The sequence below is a fragment of the Haliotis rubra genome, unplaced genomic scaffold (genome assembly GCF_003918875.1).
Source record: "Haliotis rubra isolate DU_JTF1 unplaced genomic scaffold, ASM391887v1 Scf128, whole genome shotgun sequence".
In the NCBI taxonomy this organism is placed as follows: domain Eukaryota; kingdom Metazoa; phylum Mollusca; class Gastropoda; order Lepetellida; family Haliotidae; genus Haliotis; species Haliotis rubra.
Window position 1 is genome coordinate 608,221 of NW_025765203.1, and position 15,357 is coordinate 623,577.

General features: G+C 36.8%; 1 protein-coding gene across 1 annotated transcript in view; it reads right to left on the reverse strand.

Moving 5' to 3' along the window:
- The window catches only part of LOC124266753 (26S proteasome non-ATPase regulatory subunit 1-like), a 297,670-nt gene extending 286,735 nt beyond the window's left edge, over positions 1 to 10,935 (reverse strand). Inside the window, 14 exon segments of the mRNA XM_046701540.1 lie at positions 154 to 232; positions 416 to 504; positions 853 to 990; positions 1,518 to 1,581; positions 2,099 to 2,277; positions 2,722 to 2,790; positions 3,297 to 3,440; positions 4,002 to 4,064; positions 4,283 to 4,425; positions 5,013 to 5,118; positions 5,539 to 5,602; positions 6,057 to 6,130; positions 8,191 to 8,234; positions 10,828 to 10,935. Coding sequence (XP_046557496.1) covers positions 154 to 232; positions 416 to 504; positions 853 to 990; positions 1,518 to 1,581; positions 2,099 to 2,277; positions 2,722 to 2,790; positions 3,297 to 3,440; positions 4,002 to 4,064; positions 4,283 to 4,425; positions 5,013 to 5,118; positions 5,539 to 5,602; positions 6,057 to 6,130; positions 8,191 to 8,234; positions 10,828 to 10,852 — 1,281 coding nt within the window. The 5' untranslated portion in view covers positions 10,853 to 10,935.
- Positions 10,936 to 15,357: the final 4,422 nt, after the last annotated feature.

Sequence of the window (15,357 nt, forward strand, 5' to 3'; positions counted from 1 at the left end):
TCCAAGAAATGGTCAAGGAGCATCTTAATGGTTTAGGTACCAGAAACGGCTCCTGAAGCTTGTCAAGCAGCAATTCAGGAATGTGACCAGTTTTGAGATGTATAAACTGTTGTCTGTATGCGCCAAACTAAAAAGATAAATTTTCTCACTTACCTTGTGAATGACACCCAAACTAGCTGTTGCTGTAAATTTGGCCCAGTTAGTGGCTCGAGAAAGCCAGTCAAGGTTATCTCTGAAAAATAAGTTAAAACATCATTCAAAGCTAAAATGAAATGAGGCACTAAAACTTAGACAACATGACATGTAATGTATCAGTAAGAGACTAATCTCAATACCAAAACACCCAAATATATCTGTAAGAAATGTATTTTAAAGAGTTGCTCCTGTTTCTGTCAACTACCACATTCCAACTCACCTGAGAAACTGATCAGATGTTGTGCCGCAGTGCATGAAAGAGTTTGCAATCACAGTGGCAGAATGACACACAGAGTTTCTAACTGCATCCTACAACAAACCATTGTCACATTCACCACTTAGCTTGTAGTACAGGCAATTATTCATGTGATCAGAGACGCATAAAAACATACTATACTTGCATAAATTGAGACAATTACAACCAGTTGGTTATCAAGTCATGAGGAAGTCTGAAGCCAACTTAGACTATCCAAGTATTTTGGTGTCATCATAATGTGAAGTGTGTATTAGCTCCGAAAACAACCGACACTTGTCTCACAAAGTAGTAGCTCTAATAAAATTTGAGTACAAAGTTCAACTGTTTTTCAGATGTAGAAACATCAACATATTCTTGTGTTTTTGTAAAAAATACTGAGCCGTATAGTTTCTTCTGTGTACCTTTGTGTTTTTGAGTATGAGAAGGTCAGACTTGTTGTTTTTGATGAGGAACTGGAGGTGGAGGTAGATGGTGGTCTCTCCTCCCAGGATGGTGTGGATCTTCGTCAGCTTGTCCTGCAGGAGCTTGTCACTCTCACTCTGTATAAGACAACTCTAAGTCAACAACTTAAACAATATTTCTATATCTGTATCTTTATCTATATCTTTAGATAGTTCTCCAATGTCTTAAAACATTAGCTCAATGTCACCAAAGAACACTTCCATATCACTAAACAATACATCAGAGGGATAAAACATTATATCACATCAAACACGATGGTACAACTAAACAAAAGCACCCTAGTTCAAAAGACACTCATAAACAAACAATACCCCAACACACAGTATACACACATACACTAAAAATGAAGGATAAAAAAGCTGCAACAATGAGAATGCAGCAAATGAACTGTTTAATCAGTGACAGATTACTCCCTAAAATAACACTTAAAGCAAGTATCAGGCATTTTGAAACTTCAATTAATATCAGCACCTGTTGAATCATATACTAGACCACCGTCAAGTATATGACTAGGGTGTCAGGACATACAGCCATGACTAATAATGAGAGATAGTGTAGTAACACTATAGTGTGGCCTGGCACCCTGTTGTGTTGCAGAACTTACCAGGCTGCTGATATCTGGAACCGGTGGTGCTGGCTTTGCTGCTTCTTCAGTTTCCATGGAATCTCTGTGATAAACAACAACACAGATAGGTAAAAAGCTGGTTAAAATGGGAAAGTTCAACTTGTTATCATCATCTTTTAACTCACAAAATAATTTTTTAAGAAAATAAACTTTACCATATGTCCAAAGTATACAGTTGACCAAGCAACCCATTCTGGCAAGGATCATTTCTTTCATATCAACCCGTGAAGATCCAGGTTAGAATTGGTCTTGAGTAACCCAGGCTTGTTGTAAGAAGCGACTAACGGGTGGTCCAGCTCACTGACTTGGTTGACACATGTCACTGTATCCCAATTACATAGATCGATGCTCATGCTGTTGATAACTGGATTGTCTGGTCAAGACTCGATTATTTACAGACCTCTGCCACATAGCTGGAATATTGCTGAGTGCAGCGTTAAAGAACAACCCAAACAACCAATCTCTATTATCACTGGATTGTCTGATCCTGATTTGATTATTCATAGGTCATGGTTATATAGCTGGAATAATAGATGTTAAACAGATTCTGTGCTTCATACCCTTCTTTTGGCTCCTCCTTTGTTTCCTTGCTGGTCTCCTCCTTCTTCTTGGAGGCATCAGGAGTGACGATGGGGATGGGTGCGGCAGCGCGAAGTGCAGATTGGATCTGCTGCAGGAACTGCTGGGTTGCACTCTCGTACAAGTCAAATGCTATCTGGTATGACATCAACACTGAGTCCTACAACACAAAACAATGGGTATTAGACAGTTGTGTTTATCACTGTATTGAACAGGAACGTCAGTAACGAAGTGGAAAGGTTGCAGTGACCGATGGTGTGGTATGGACATGTACCAGTTTGGTGAAACCACAAGAATATAACAACTAAGAAATCAATTAATCTAACCTCGTATTAGCCTCTTAAGACAAACATGGGTTGCTGAAGACCAATTTAGAAGCCCAAACCTTACGTCAATATTGAGTGGAGTGAGCGTTCATTTATGGAACATTTAGCAGTATTCCAGGCAAATCACTGCAGGTGACACATTACCTCAGAGCCTTGTGTGACAAATAACTTTTCTTCACTGGTAGAGTGACAAATATTCAAGCAAATATCTTGCTATTTCAAGCACAATTTTATTTGTTTTTGTTTCTCATCAAACTAATAACAACATAATCCCTCACCTCATCTCCTTTAATAAGTTTCTCCAAAATGTCTGCTACCGACTGTGGATCATCCAGGAAGATGTAGCACTGAAAGAGATGTAGAACATAGTGCCGTGAACTACACAAGCCAATTTCAATGTAATCACAACTGTAATACATGCAACATATAGTCACAGCTTAATTACAACAGAACCTTACAGCTGGTTGGACAACACAGTTGAATACAGATATTTTGCCACCCAGAATCTGAACAAACTTCCAGATAACACAGGTTGGGACACACAAGATCAGCTAAGTTTACCAACTAACCATATGCTAACATGGTTTGGTTAACAAAGTAAGGGAAGATTTCCAACTTATCAAGGTTGGGACTCACAAGATCAAGTTACAGTCATACCATGTGCTAACACAGTTTGGATTGACAAGGTAATAAGATTCAAACTAAAGTAGCTTAATTTTACACACGTTAGACAAGTCTTCCTACAGGGGTGTTAACTTCAGTTGTATCCCCAAGCTGACCAACACAGCAATCCTATATACAGCTACTGTACAGTCCATGACGTAGATGACCATCAGCTTCTTGTGGTATTTACCTGACAAACGTTAATGTAGTCCGCTGTCTCCAAACTCATGTATAGTTTAGTAAGGACCTTCAGGATGGTGCAGCGGAACTGTCTGTTCTGGATGAGGGCCATGCACACTTTGAATGCGTATGACAGCATGAATGGGATGTCATCCTGTAACAGAGCATGTCACAGTGATGGAGAACACGGTCATACAGCTGACTGTCCACACCACTAAACAGGGTCAATAAGTTTGCCTGAAACTTTCTTTGTGTTTTTCTTACACTCAATTCCTTTATCTTTTGAGCAACTGACATGCAATTTTTGGTGAATAACCACACGTATTTCATGTAAATGTACTTCTTCAATACAAAGCTAAGAATACCTCAAACTATGGAGCATGTGCAGAACTTGTTAAAAAAATATACTCATTCCCTCCCAGAATGACTGACACTTTTGTTTGTTATTGTGTTTGTTAACACACCAGTAAATAATCAAGCCTGGCCCTAAAAAATAACCTAGTGATCGATATTGTGAGTAAAGATCAACACCACCAGGGTACAATGACACCAAGCCACCCAGTTAGACCACTTTATCCATTCAGTCACCCTTATGACCAGAATAAATTGCTGGGGTACTATTCCCCCACGAAATCCTGACTGGGTAATCGCCTGAAAAATTCAACCATTGCTAATATGATCTTGTAATCCTTAAATTTGATAAGGATATACTTACAGACTTCAAAATTGACTGTTCAAATATGTCAATTCTTCTTGTCTCCAAAGAAATACCAAGAGCCTGTGAGAAAGAAAGAAACAAACAAAATATATCAAATGTTTGTTCATACAAAATCATCAAATTTCTGCATAAAAAGGTAGCTGCTCTAAGGTTTAGGCAAAACTGAGACAATGTCGCGATAACAAGTAGAGTGTTTCACAAAATATCTGCTGATTGGAAATTTCAAGAACGATGTTGAATGTGACTTCAAGAAATGTTTTACATGACTGATTGTGTACCTGTTTGAACTGCTTGTCATCAAAACATCTCTGGAACATCCTGTTGACCACAGCCTCCAGTCTGGGGTCGATAGGTTTCCTGTCCTCCTCCGAACATTCAGCATTCTCTACACACTGCTTCGTGTAATGGTCAATACACTTGGCTGTAGGTCAAACGGAAGACATGAATGAGTTTTAGGCTGCTTCTGGTAATATTCAAACCACATTATGGCAGAGTCTACAATAAATCAACTTCACATACACAGTAAACTATGATAACAACAAACTCCACCAGATCACTAATTCTAGTTTGTAATAAACAAAGTTTAATATATGCATTTCGGTTAAAATAAACAGCAAGTGGTAGAGACAAGTTCTTGATATTCATCAGTTCCTTATAGGCATGTTTGGTTTAAACACATCTTACTGTACAACATGTTGGAAGTAAACCCCAAGTGTTCAGCATGAAGGAACTGGGCTACCTCAGTATGTCTGATGAAGTTTCAATGCCTGGTATCAAAGTATGTCATTTATTTACACAACTGTAACAAATCAATAGCAATTTCAGATCAAACTTGGGGCGTTTACAAATGTATGTAATCAAAATGTAATGGCAGTGTCACCTAACCAGACTGATGACATGGAAACATCCACCTTCAACATGCTATGGTGTGTATCCGCCCACGAGTTCCCTTCACAAGATCACATTTGATGGTCCACATATCATTACATAAAATCACTGAAAACATACCTATTGTTGTTTCCACAAACTCTGATGTGTCATTGACATTGAACAGATCCCCTGCACCCAAGGCATAGGTCAAGGATTCTTCAAATGCTCCAAGATGGTAATACACCTGTAAAACAATGTTACCGTATGAGTGTGAGAACATTGGGTGGGCACAGATGTGAGCAGGTAAGTAAGCCAAATGGGTTAATCAAAGGGACAGTGATAACACTTCTGCGTTTGTCTGTAAATGATCAATCTGAACCAGACTAGATTGACATCATGAGCATCGATCTATGTTACTAGGGTACAATGACATGTATCAATGAAGTCTGCCCACCTGATCCTATTCATTGCCTCTCAAGACAAACATGGGTTGCTGAAAACAAATCTAGACAGGGTCTTCATAGGGATTGTCTTGTAGCTGATACATTTTACATTTTACAAAACTTAAAACATGGCACTCAGATTTATACAGCATGAATTAGTTAACCATATATCAAAGACAACAGTCTACACCCAGTACCCATCATGATTAAGAAGAACAAACCTTTGATGCAACAAGTGCAGCCATTTCTCGATTCTTGAAGGTGGCATCTTCATAGAGAACCTCTCTGGAACACAACATGAAGAGTTACTGTCAGAAACAAACTGATCCTCTCATTAGCTCCCAATAGCACCCAACAAAGACAATTACACTGACAATTAGAACAGGTCTGAACTCAATATTTATAGTGTGTTACAAAAGCACTTATATTTGAGTACAGTAAGCATACAGTATATCCACTTTATGTAAGTAAAGCTTCAGGCAGCTGCTGCTGCCATCATACATACTGTGATACTCCTGCATGTTCTATAATGATGTCGAATCATATATACCCATTCACTGGGATCATCATTTTACTTACTGAACATGCTGAAATGAAATACAACATTAAATCTTTCAGTCCCCCCATTGTGATCCAGTATGTTAATAAGTGAACATGTTTGAACAGCTCCTCATCCTCATAACTGATGATCTAAGATGTTTCTGCATCTTTCCTTTTGTCCTGGGACATCCATACTTACATTTTGTCAACAGATTCAGATATCTCGGCCCAGAAGACGTCAACAATCTTGTTTAGTTTATCCAAGGCAAACACCTGAAATTGAAATTAGGATATGGAATCCAAATGATTCTGCATGAGCAGAGAGTGAGGCTTGACTCTTTCATAGCATGTCATATTTCCATGGTCATACTTTAAAGTGCACGAAAAGCCTAAGTCATGCATGTCAAAGACATTTGAAACTTTGGCCAACCCACAAGAATTTCAGGCATTGAAGGTTCAGAGATCCTAATGCTGGAGATATGGAATTCAAATCTATAGATGTCCAAGGGTTGATGCTAAACAGTAAACAAATATATCAGGAAAAAAATCAAAACTTGATTAGATATCTTACACACTTCCAACTCTTGTGAAATACATCAAATTATGTTTACAGTAAACATCCTTTGATGTGGTGTGGAAGTGTGTCAATAAGAGTTGTGGATATCATCACACAACCATGAACCTGTCAACAATAGCATCAAGGTGTTTGAAATGGTGTCAGTTCTGAGTACAGGACAAATATTCAGTTTGTCTAGTTCAGCTTGCAGATAACACCTACCACCAAAGACAAGAAGTACTGTGATTTGGAATGTTGACCAGAGCTACAGATAACTTTTGGGCCATTGAGTTATGTACTGGCTTGTGTTCATCTCAATTGGGTATCCTAATTTTCCTTTGAGTAACCAAATATATTGTACCCATCTCACTCAAACTTAATTGGGTATTTTGCCCTTTTCCATTAATTGTAAAAATATATTAAAGTTTAACTGTTGGTTTACGTGTTTGTTATTTATATTTGATCTGTTATATGAGAAACGATTAGAAAGACTGCAAGTTGCCAAGTCCGGGTGCTGAAATAGAAACTCTCAATATACCTCAGTTATTTTATCTATTTTTTGTTTGTACGCATGTAACATCAAATGTATTGAGTATTTACAAAAATTTGAAGCGTACTTGTACGCAATAGACTTAATAGGAACTGAGTTTTCACATAAATATTTGCGTAATTTCCGCAGATACGCAGCTTATCTGTACCTCTGGTTGACTCTTCAATTTGGAGCAGAGTATAATGGAAGAAAAATGGATTGACTTTTGTTATGGATGCTGTGTCATATATATTACAACTAAAGTGAATTGTGCAAGTTATGTGATGAGCTTGTGTTGCCCTGTTTATCCTGATTCAAATCTGCACTGCACATTCACCCTTCGCACAAGCAACACTGTTTTCTCTATCAGAAGTCAGCAACAATTAACAAGGTAATGCTGTTTTTCAATGTTTGTTATAAATATAACAAGTAAACTCAACATAAAAAAGTAACATCTAACTAGTAAATTGAGGAGCCATGCCTCGGGTAGGGATTAACTTTGTCTACCAGTATATGTCTGTGATACTGGGTATCACTTCTATTGCATCTGACATGCATGTTGTATTAAGATGTCTGTGTCCATATACTATACATATTTGTGTTTGTGTGTACAAAGTAAAACAAGGAGTACAGTCCTTTGTAGTTAATTTTGTTATACTCCATCTTGGTTGGTTGTTTGGTTGGTTGGTTTGTTGTTTAACGCTGCACTCAGCAATATTCCAGCTATGTGGCGGCAGTCTGTAAACAATCGAGTCTGGACCAGACAATCCAGTGATCAACATTATAAGCATTGTTCTATGCAATTGGGATATAATTACATGTGTGAACTAAGTCAGCTAGTCTGACCACCCGATCCCGTTAGTCACTTCTTTCGACAAGTATGGGTTACTGAAGACCAATTCTAATCCGGATCTTCATCTAAGTGATGTAATGACCTATTCAAAAGCCCACTGTAGATTGTATGGCTCTCGTATTTATTGAATGACATAGTGTAACAAGTGGCGTTGTCAGACCACTTGACCACTCTTTACATTAATGACCTTGGACCTTTTCAGTATCAAGATCAACCTTTCAATATTTGGACTGGGGTAAGCCACTGCAGGAAAGCTTCAAACAGTCATAAGGATGCAGTGCCAAACTAAATTTCTATAAAAACTCATTTTCTCATGATCAGCATCATGTTGCAGTTCTGAATAGATTATCATAAGACAATATTATTACCATGATTACCAAGTCAGAATTTCTTACCTTGAGTTGCGGTTCCTGTTCATCAAGCAGAGACAGAACTCCACCTACAAGCCAATAAATAACATCATCAAAGTGTTGAAAAACAAGCTGAGTTCTGGGGTTTTGGCATTTTCTTAACAGGATATGTTTGGAAAAAGGCCATGTGACACAAAACAGAACATACTGAAAAGATCAATAATAACAAGTGCATCCATAAAAATGTAAACTGTGAAATGCAGAGGCTGAATTAAACATTATGTAATTTGAAAGTCCTATAAATAATCTAAGTTGCAACCTTTAAAAATGAAGAGGTTCCAGACTCTCTAGATTGATATTTGTTCAACCCTGAAGGGTGCTTCAACATCTCTTAATTAAAAACAGGAACACTGTGAAAACACATGCTGGAGCATTAAATACTGCAACACCCCTTGATTGGCAATTTATTGCTCCAACACCTCTGTAATCACCTGTGAATAACTAAGAAGGTTCATCACCTTTTCACCCCAATCTCTTATCCCCTAATTAGCAGTGATAAGCATGATTAGTTTTGATGTTTACATAACAACTATCCTGTGTGCTTGATGTTTTGTGTAAATTTATGAGACACACAATATATTTTGGCTAGTGTCTATTGCCTTTTTGAAATAAACTGTGCAGGTAGACATTAGTAACATATACAAAATAGAAAGTGGACATCATATACTACCCATCAAAAGTTTAGATTCATTAGTGCAAATGTAGCCACTTACTTCAGTCAACTGTTCTAAACTAGATTTTGCAAAATATTCCATATTGTATAAAGGTACTGTTTACACATGACCTGATGTATTGTAAAACAAATTCGTAACTTTGAAAAGATTATTGTCATGAGTTCAATAAATGAAGAAAATCATGAAATTTGGTGAATTCTTAACAAACTTTACACCAAAATGCAGCTGTTTACATGCACAATATTTGCACATGCTCTTCAGCATTTTGATGCATAATCCTCGTGCAATTCATCTGCATAAGGTTTGCAGTTGGTTCCCCCAAGTTTGTGGAAAATTCATCTTCGATGTAACCATATATACAGTGGAAACCTGATAAGTAAAATTTCAAGGGACTCGCCAAAATTGTTTACTTGTCAGGTATTTTACTTATCCAAACTTATAAAAACCTGCAAATGACAACCATATGCATGTATATGTATGCATATGTAACAATGAACAACTTATCAGGGCTGGCCTCCAGTTGTCAGCGTATTGTCAACTGCTTGACGCCAGCGAGCTGTAAGTAGGATGTTTGTTTGACTGGAGACTGACACGACTGCCCCTCATGTCGGATTATGTGGTGATCGCTAATTTAGTTATCCAGTATCTTTTGTTAAGTAATTTACTTCCAGGGACCGTGAGAAGACGTTTAGTTAAGCGGTATTGTTTACTTATCCGAGTTTAGTTAACCGAACTCTAATAGTGATAATTAATGACGAAATTTGCCGGGACCAAAGAAAAGTGTTTATTTATCAGGTCTGTTTAGTTAAGCGGTGTTTACTTAGGCAGTTTCCACTGTATATGCATAACATATAGTGAGTGCTTTAAGTCAGTCTAAAGTTTTGATGGATAGTATACAATTATATGACAACCAATAAAAAACATTGATAAACAATGATTGCTTTCAATACATTAAGTTACCTTGGTTTTCAAGTTGAGGTTTGTTGATAAAGTATTTTAATACAGGACACACTAAATGTTTTTTCACTTTAAGGTTAAGACAAAAGACCCTTGACTTCCACACTGTTGACGTGGTTATACCCATACATGTACATGTTCACACAGATAAATCTGTTTGGCACAAGTTGTACTTTGTTAAGTAAAAGGAGGCAAGTCTAACCAATAATTACAGAATGATGTGATATCAGGGCTTCAGACAATTTAAGTTTCTGCTTATGAAAATGACAGGTTTTGTCTAAAAAAAACAGACAAATTTTCACAATCATTATTCTCATGCTGCTCACTGCAAATACTTATAACATGTACATTTATCATATACATGTCTTCAGTCATCCATAATTACAACTGGCAATGATTACTTTCATTAAATACAATATAATTTAAAGGTTCACCCGTATCAGTAATCCCCCATTCTCTGGTTCTCATTCAGTTACCAGAATATTCTTTCCTTTTTGTCTCTACACTGGAGTACTAAAGTCACATGGCTACAATATTTGTACAACAAAGGTATTGTCTCACTCTGAATTAATTTTGAACATTTTACTGAAGAGCAAGAGACAACCATTTCTATTCCAGGATCCATCGTCTCTAGAATTAGCGCCAAATTTAATTGATTTGAACCTCTACGTGGTGGCATAACTAATATTATCTACTGAACTTTAACTCATTCATTCCAAAATGAAAAATAAAATGATGTGTCTGATTCTATGTCGGATACAGTGGCTATAGTGTGTCATGAAGATTTCTTTTTGAGTTTGGCGGTTACACTGTCATTTATAACATTTTCGCATAGATATTTGCGTGTACACAATCATCTGTATGACTCGTGACTAAGCGAAATTGGAATTTTGAGTGCGTACTAAGGACGTTTTCATTGATATACTGGAACCAGAAACAGTTGTCGATAATTTATTACAAGTGGAGACATTGGCATGTGATGAGACGTTACCTGCTGAAGTAATATTCATCTTCATCCCGACAGTTTTCAATAAATAACCATGAAACGCTTTCACAAGTCACTGTTGTTATTCCCGGCGTGAGTAAAGCGGAAGTTCATAACATACTAGTATCCAAACGACTAATGTTATTATGCTCGATTTTATTTTAATAGAGGCAATACTTCACAGTATGCATGGATTTGAATATTAGGAAATTAATTTATTTTATATTTACAACATAATGCAAAGAACATATGAACGAAAGTTCAACTGATGCTATGTATAGTTAACAAGTCTGAACAAGATAATTGTTAGTCATTTTGAAAGTACTATATTTTGTAATACCGCTATCAGCGAGATTACCGTAACAATATAATTTTTCTGGCAATCAAAAATAGAATATCCACATCGTATGTAATGCATCATAATAAAATGAATGAAAACAATATTCCACATATAAATACATATACTGGTTCTGTAAATAAGTACTTTTAAAAGTACGCTTTATTACAAAACACCCCTCGGAATATAAAAACGAATATAGAACTTAAAACAAGAACGGCAATCGTGTGAGTAGCATTTTTCTTTCACCAAAGTATTATACTGCGTAATAAGATGAATTAATTTGCAATATTCGGACTTATTTTTAACATATGTAAATATGAAGTCGTCTTCATAGATCTAGTCAATATATCAGAGTTTGTTTTTGTAATGGGTATTTTTCATTACTTCAATTCAATCTAGTTATTTATCACTTTCTTTGCATCAGGCCTTTGTGTACAGAGGATTACGGTCAAGTCGGAATTACAGTTAAAAGTGCATATGTGCATAGTACCGATATTTTCTCAAGCTAATAGTAATGTTTGAGTTCTGCGACGAAATGTAAGTTTTAAAGTTATGGATGTAAAAATAAAAAAGTGCGTGAATGAGTATGCAATAGGCTTTTAGCAATATTCCAGCAATATCATGGTGGGGGACACCAGAAATGGGCTTCACACATTGTACCCATGCAGGAAATCAAACCCGGGTCTTTGGCGTGACGAGCGGACGCTTTAACCACTCGGCTACCCCACTGCCCCTATGATGTTTTTTTATGGATGTGAAATGGAGAGGTTAACAAACATGCTCCAGATACTGGACAGATCATAACCAATTGCGAAATCATGAAAGTGAAGAAATTGGATAAAATATCATCAAACTTAGCGTTAATGTACACTACTTGTATTTTAACAGAAAACGAAATTCAGTTTAAACACAGTTTAAGTTAAAGTTTACATTTCTTGATGCATTGAAGTGAATCCCACTCACAATTTCCAAATCATAACAACTTGAGCGAAAATTAGAATGAATTTGCTTAGTTTGAACAATGAATTTAGCATGATAGCGTATTTCCACTAGCAAGTATATGTTACTTCATCAGATTTTTGGGAAATAGTCTTTTAAATGTTACTGAATCATATATTTTTTTTAAATTTCAATGGCTTTATTGCCCGAAAGTCCCTGTTACAAGAATGAGGATCACCTCCAGGGTAATAGTGACTGTCATTTGTAAGGTACGCAGTGTTACTGGTGGACAAACTGACATTTTCTAAAAGAAAAGAAAAGAAAACGCCCCCAAAAAAAAAAAACACCACAAAACAAACAAAACAACAAAAAAAAAAAAAACAAAAACAAAAACAAAACAAAAACAAAAAACCCACGCAAAAAAACAACAACAACAAAAAACAATACCAAAAAACAAACAATACAAAAACAAAAACGTTCGCACTCACTGTCATACTCTACGGAAGCGCTGAAGGGACCTGATGAAATGAAATTTATCTTGAGCGCAGGAGTTAGTATGTTTAGTACGGAAGCGCTGAAGGGACCTCATGAAATAAAAATGATCTTGAGCGCACAAGTTAGTATCTTGAGCGCTCAAGTTAATATCTTGAGCACACAAGTTACTTATCTTGAGCACAGAAGTTACTTATTTTGAGCGCACAAGTTAGTTATCTTGAGCGCACAAGTTAGTATCTTGAGCGCACAAGTTAATATCTTGAGCGCACAAGATACTAACTTGTGCGCTCAAGATATTAACTTGTGCGCTCAAGATATTAACTGCGTGCTTGTGCGCTCAAGATAACTAACTTGTGCGCTCAAGATAAGTAACTTGTGCGCTCAAGATATTAACTTGTGCGCTCAAGATACTAACTTGTGCGCTCGAGATAACTAACTTGAGCGCTCAAGATATTAACTTGTGCGCTCAAGATAATTTTTATTTTATGAGGTCCTTCAGCGCTTCCGTACTTCCGTACGGAAGCGCTGAAGGGACCTCATGAAATATAATTTATCTTGAGCGCACAAGTTAGTATGTCAAGATATTAACTTGTGCGCTCAACATACTAACGTGTGCGCTCAAGATACTCATACTGTTGCGAGTTTAAATTAAACAGCTAGCTTTAACTATGTTGCTGAATCATATTTAGAACTACACAGTTGCTACCATACATTTTGAAATAGCCACATATCTCCAAACCCAATTAAACACTGACAACGTTTTTGTTGGTAAACGATTTTTTTCGATATTTAACGGATACTTTGTACATGTCGTTACAACATATGCATACATAAATGGAACATATACCACACTTTCCTAACATTGCTGTGGTCAAAGCCGACAGTGTTATATTGAATACTTTACATTTGTCGGCCTGTATCAAATTTAAAAAAATTCATTCTTTAAAACAGTACTGTTTTTGACGTAACTCTTCGACATACAAGAGTCCTAGCTTGGGTGGGTTTCTAAGACTCCAGTCCTGTCCCACAGGGAAGCACATGTGACATATGTGGTCTCACAGTAGGCAAGTGCGTTTGTTAAAATTGCCTCTGTTCACATACACTGATGATTGAAAAGGGCAGATGGACTACACCTAAAACACCATTACACGATCGCTTGTGTGCCTTTTGTGTGAACGATCTTGAAGATGAATACCATATCTTGCTCATTTGTCCAAAATATTTAAGTATAAGAAATCGTTATCTACCAAAGCATGCCATTGCCAGACCAAGTATGATAAAGTTTGTGAACATGTTACAAACTAGTAATGTACAACTATTGATTAGTATTGCTAAATGTGTTTATCATATCTTTAAAATGGAAAGTACAATGAATATGCTGTAATTATTTACTCTTGGGTTACCATCCCTCATTTCTCTGTTAAATTATTGTATATCAAACTATATATGTATACATCCACAAATACCCACGACTGTGCAATCATGCAACAGTTTTGTAACCGTTGTTTTTGGCCCATGGCCTAAATAAACCTTCTGTCTGTCTGTCTGTTAAAATTGCTTCTGTTCACCCAGCAGTTGATGGGTACCCGGTGGGATAAGTGGGTCGTATGACTCTTAACCTTTCAGCGACACACACGCAGCTTGGGTTAACAGCCACATTTATGGATCGCGATATTCGTGGAGCTGACGGATGATACATATAGACCATGTAGAAAATTAATATAGTATAAAAATGCTAATATAATATTCACAAAGATTTGAATGCTTTTCATCTAATTTTTTTTCTAAATACCAAACCCTATTAAACATTCCAGAAATAGAGGCAAAGCTTGCACACACGCCATTTATTCACTAGCAGTGACAGAATATGTAGCGATCCTTGTAAATATTTACTGAATCAATCATAACCATTTTATCTTATTTTCCATGTAGAGGTTTTCAGTATGTTATTGTTGACTGGTAAAACTTAACGAACGAAGCTGATATCCATTTTTTCACCCATAATGTGTGCCACTTCTGAATGTCACGTAGAGAGAGTTGAACACAAGCACACCCTTTAATGTGCGCTGATTTCCTGGGGGAAAGCGGGCAAAGGCGCGATTGTTGTGAAACTTTCATCTGAGTCTGACGAATGAATAAATCTCCATTATATATTTGTTTTAGATACACGTGTGTGCTTGTCTACAACAACAAACAGTTAACAGGAGACAAGAGGAATGTGTGAGTTTAGTTTTACGCCGCTTTTAAGATCATTTCAGTAGTATCACGGAAAGGGGCACCAGTAATTGGCTTCACACTTTGTACGCGCGTGGATCGAACCCAGGTCTACAGCGTGACGAGCGAACGCTTTAACCACCAGGCTACCCCAACAGGAGATAAGAAGGGCCCAGCTGCAGGTAATGTAAGGGCATCCATTCATGTATGCACCACAACACTGCAGGTTATGTTTTGCCTGGCAGTTTGATGAACTGACCGGCAACGAAGAATTTTAAAAATGGTTAAAATGAAACATACAAGATATGGTTCATCGTCGGTGACGTTGTCGCAGTATTTTGAAGTGTCTCAAGTTTTCAATGTTTCGACGATTGCTTTAACCCATTAAAGGTTTTAAAATGATTGTAGTTAAATCAATTTTTCAAGTGTATGTTTTCATTTCCCAGGACCAGTCCAACCATTGATGTGGTTTAAGTCATCACTCGAAACTTTTACTTTTTATTGACAGTTCTTTTCCGAGGAACACTTTTTAAAGAAGTTATCTATTC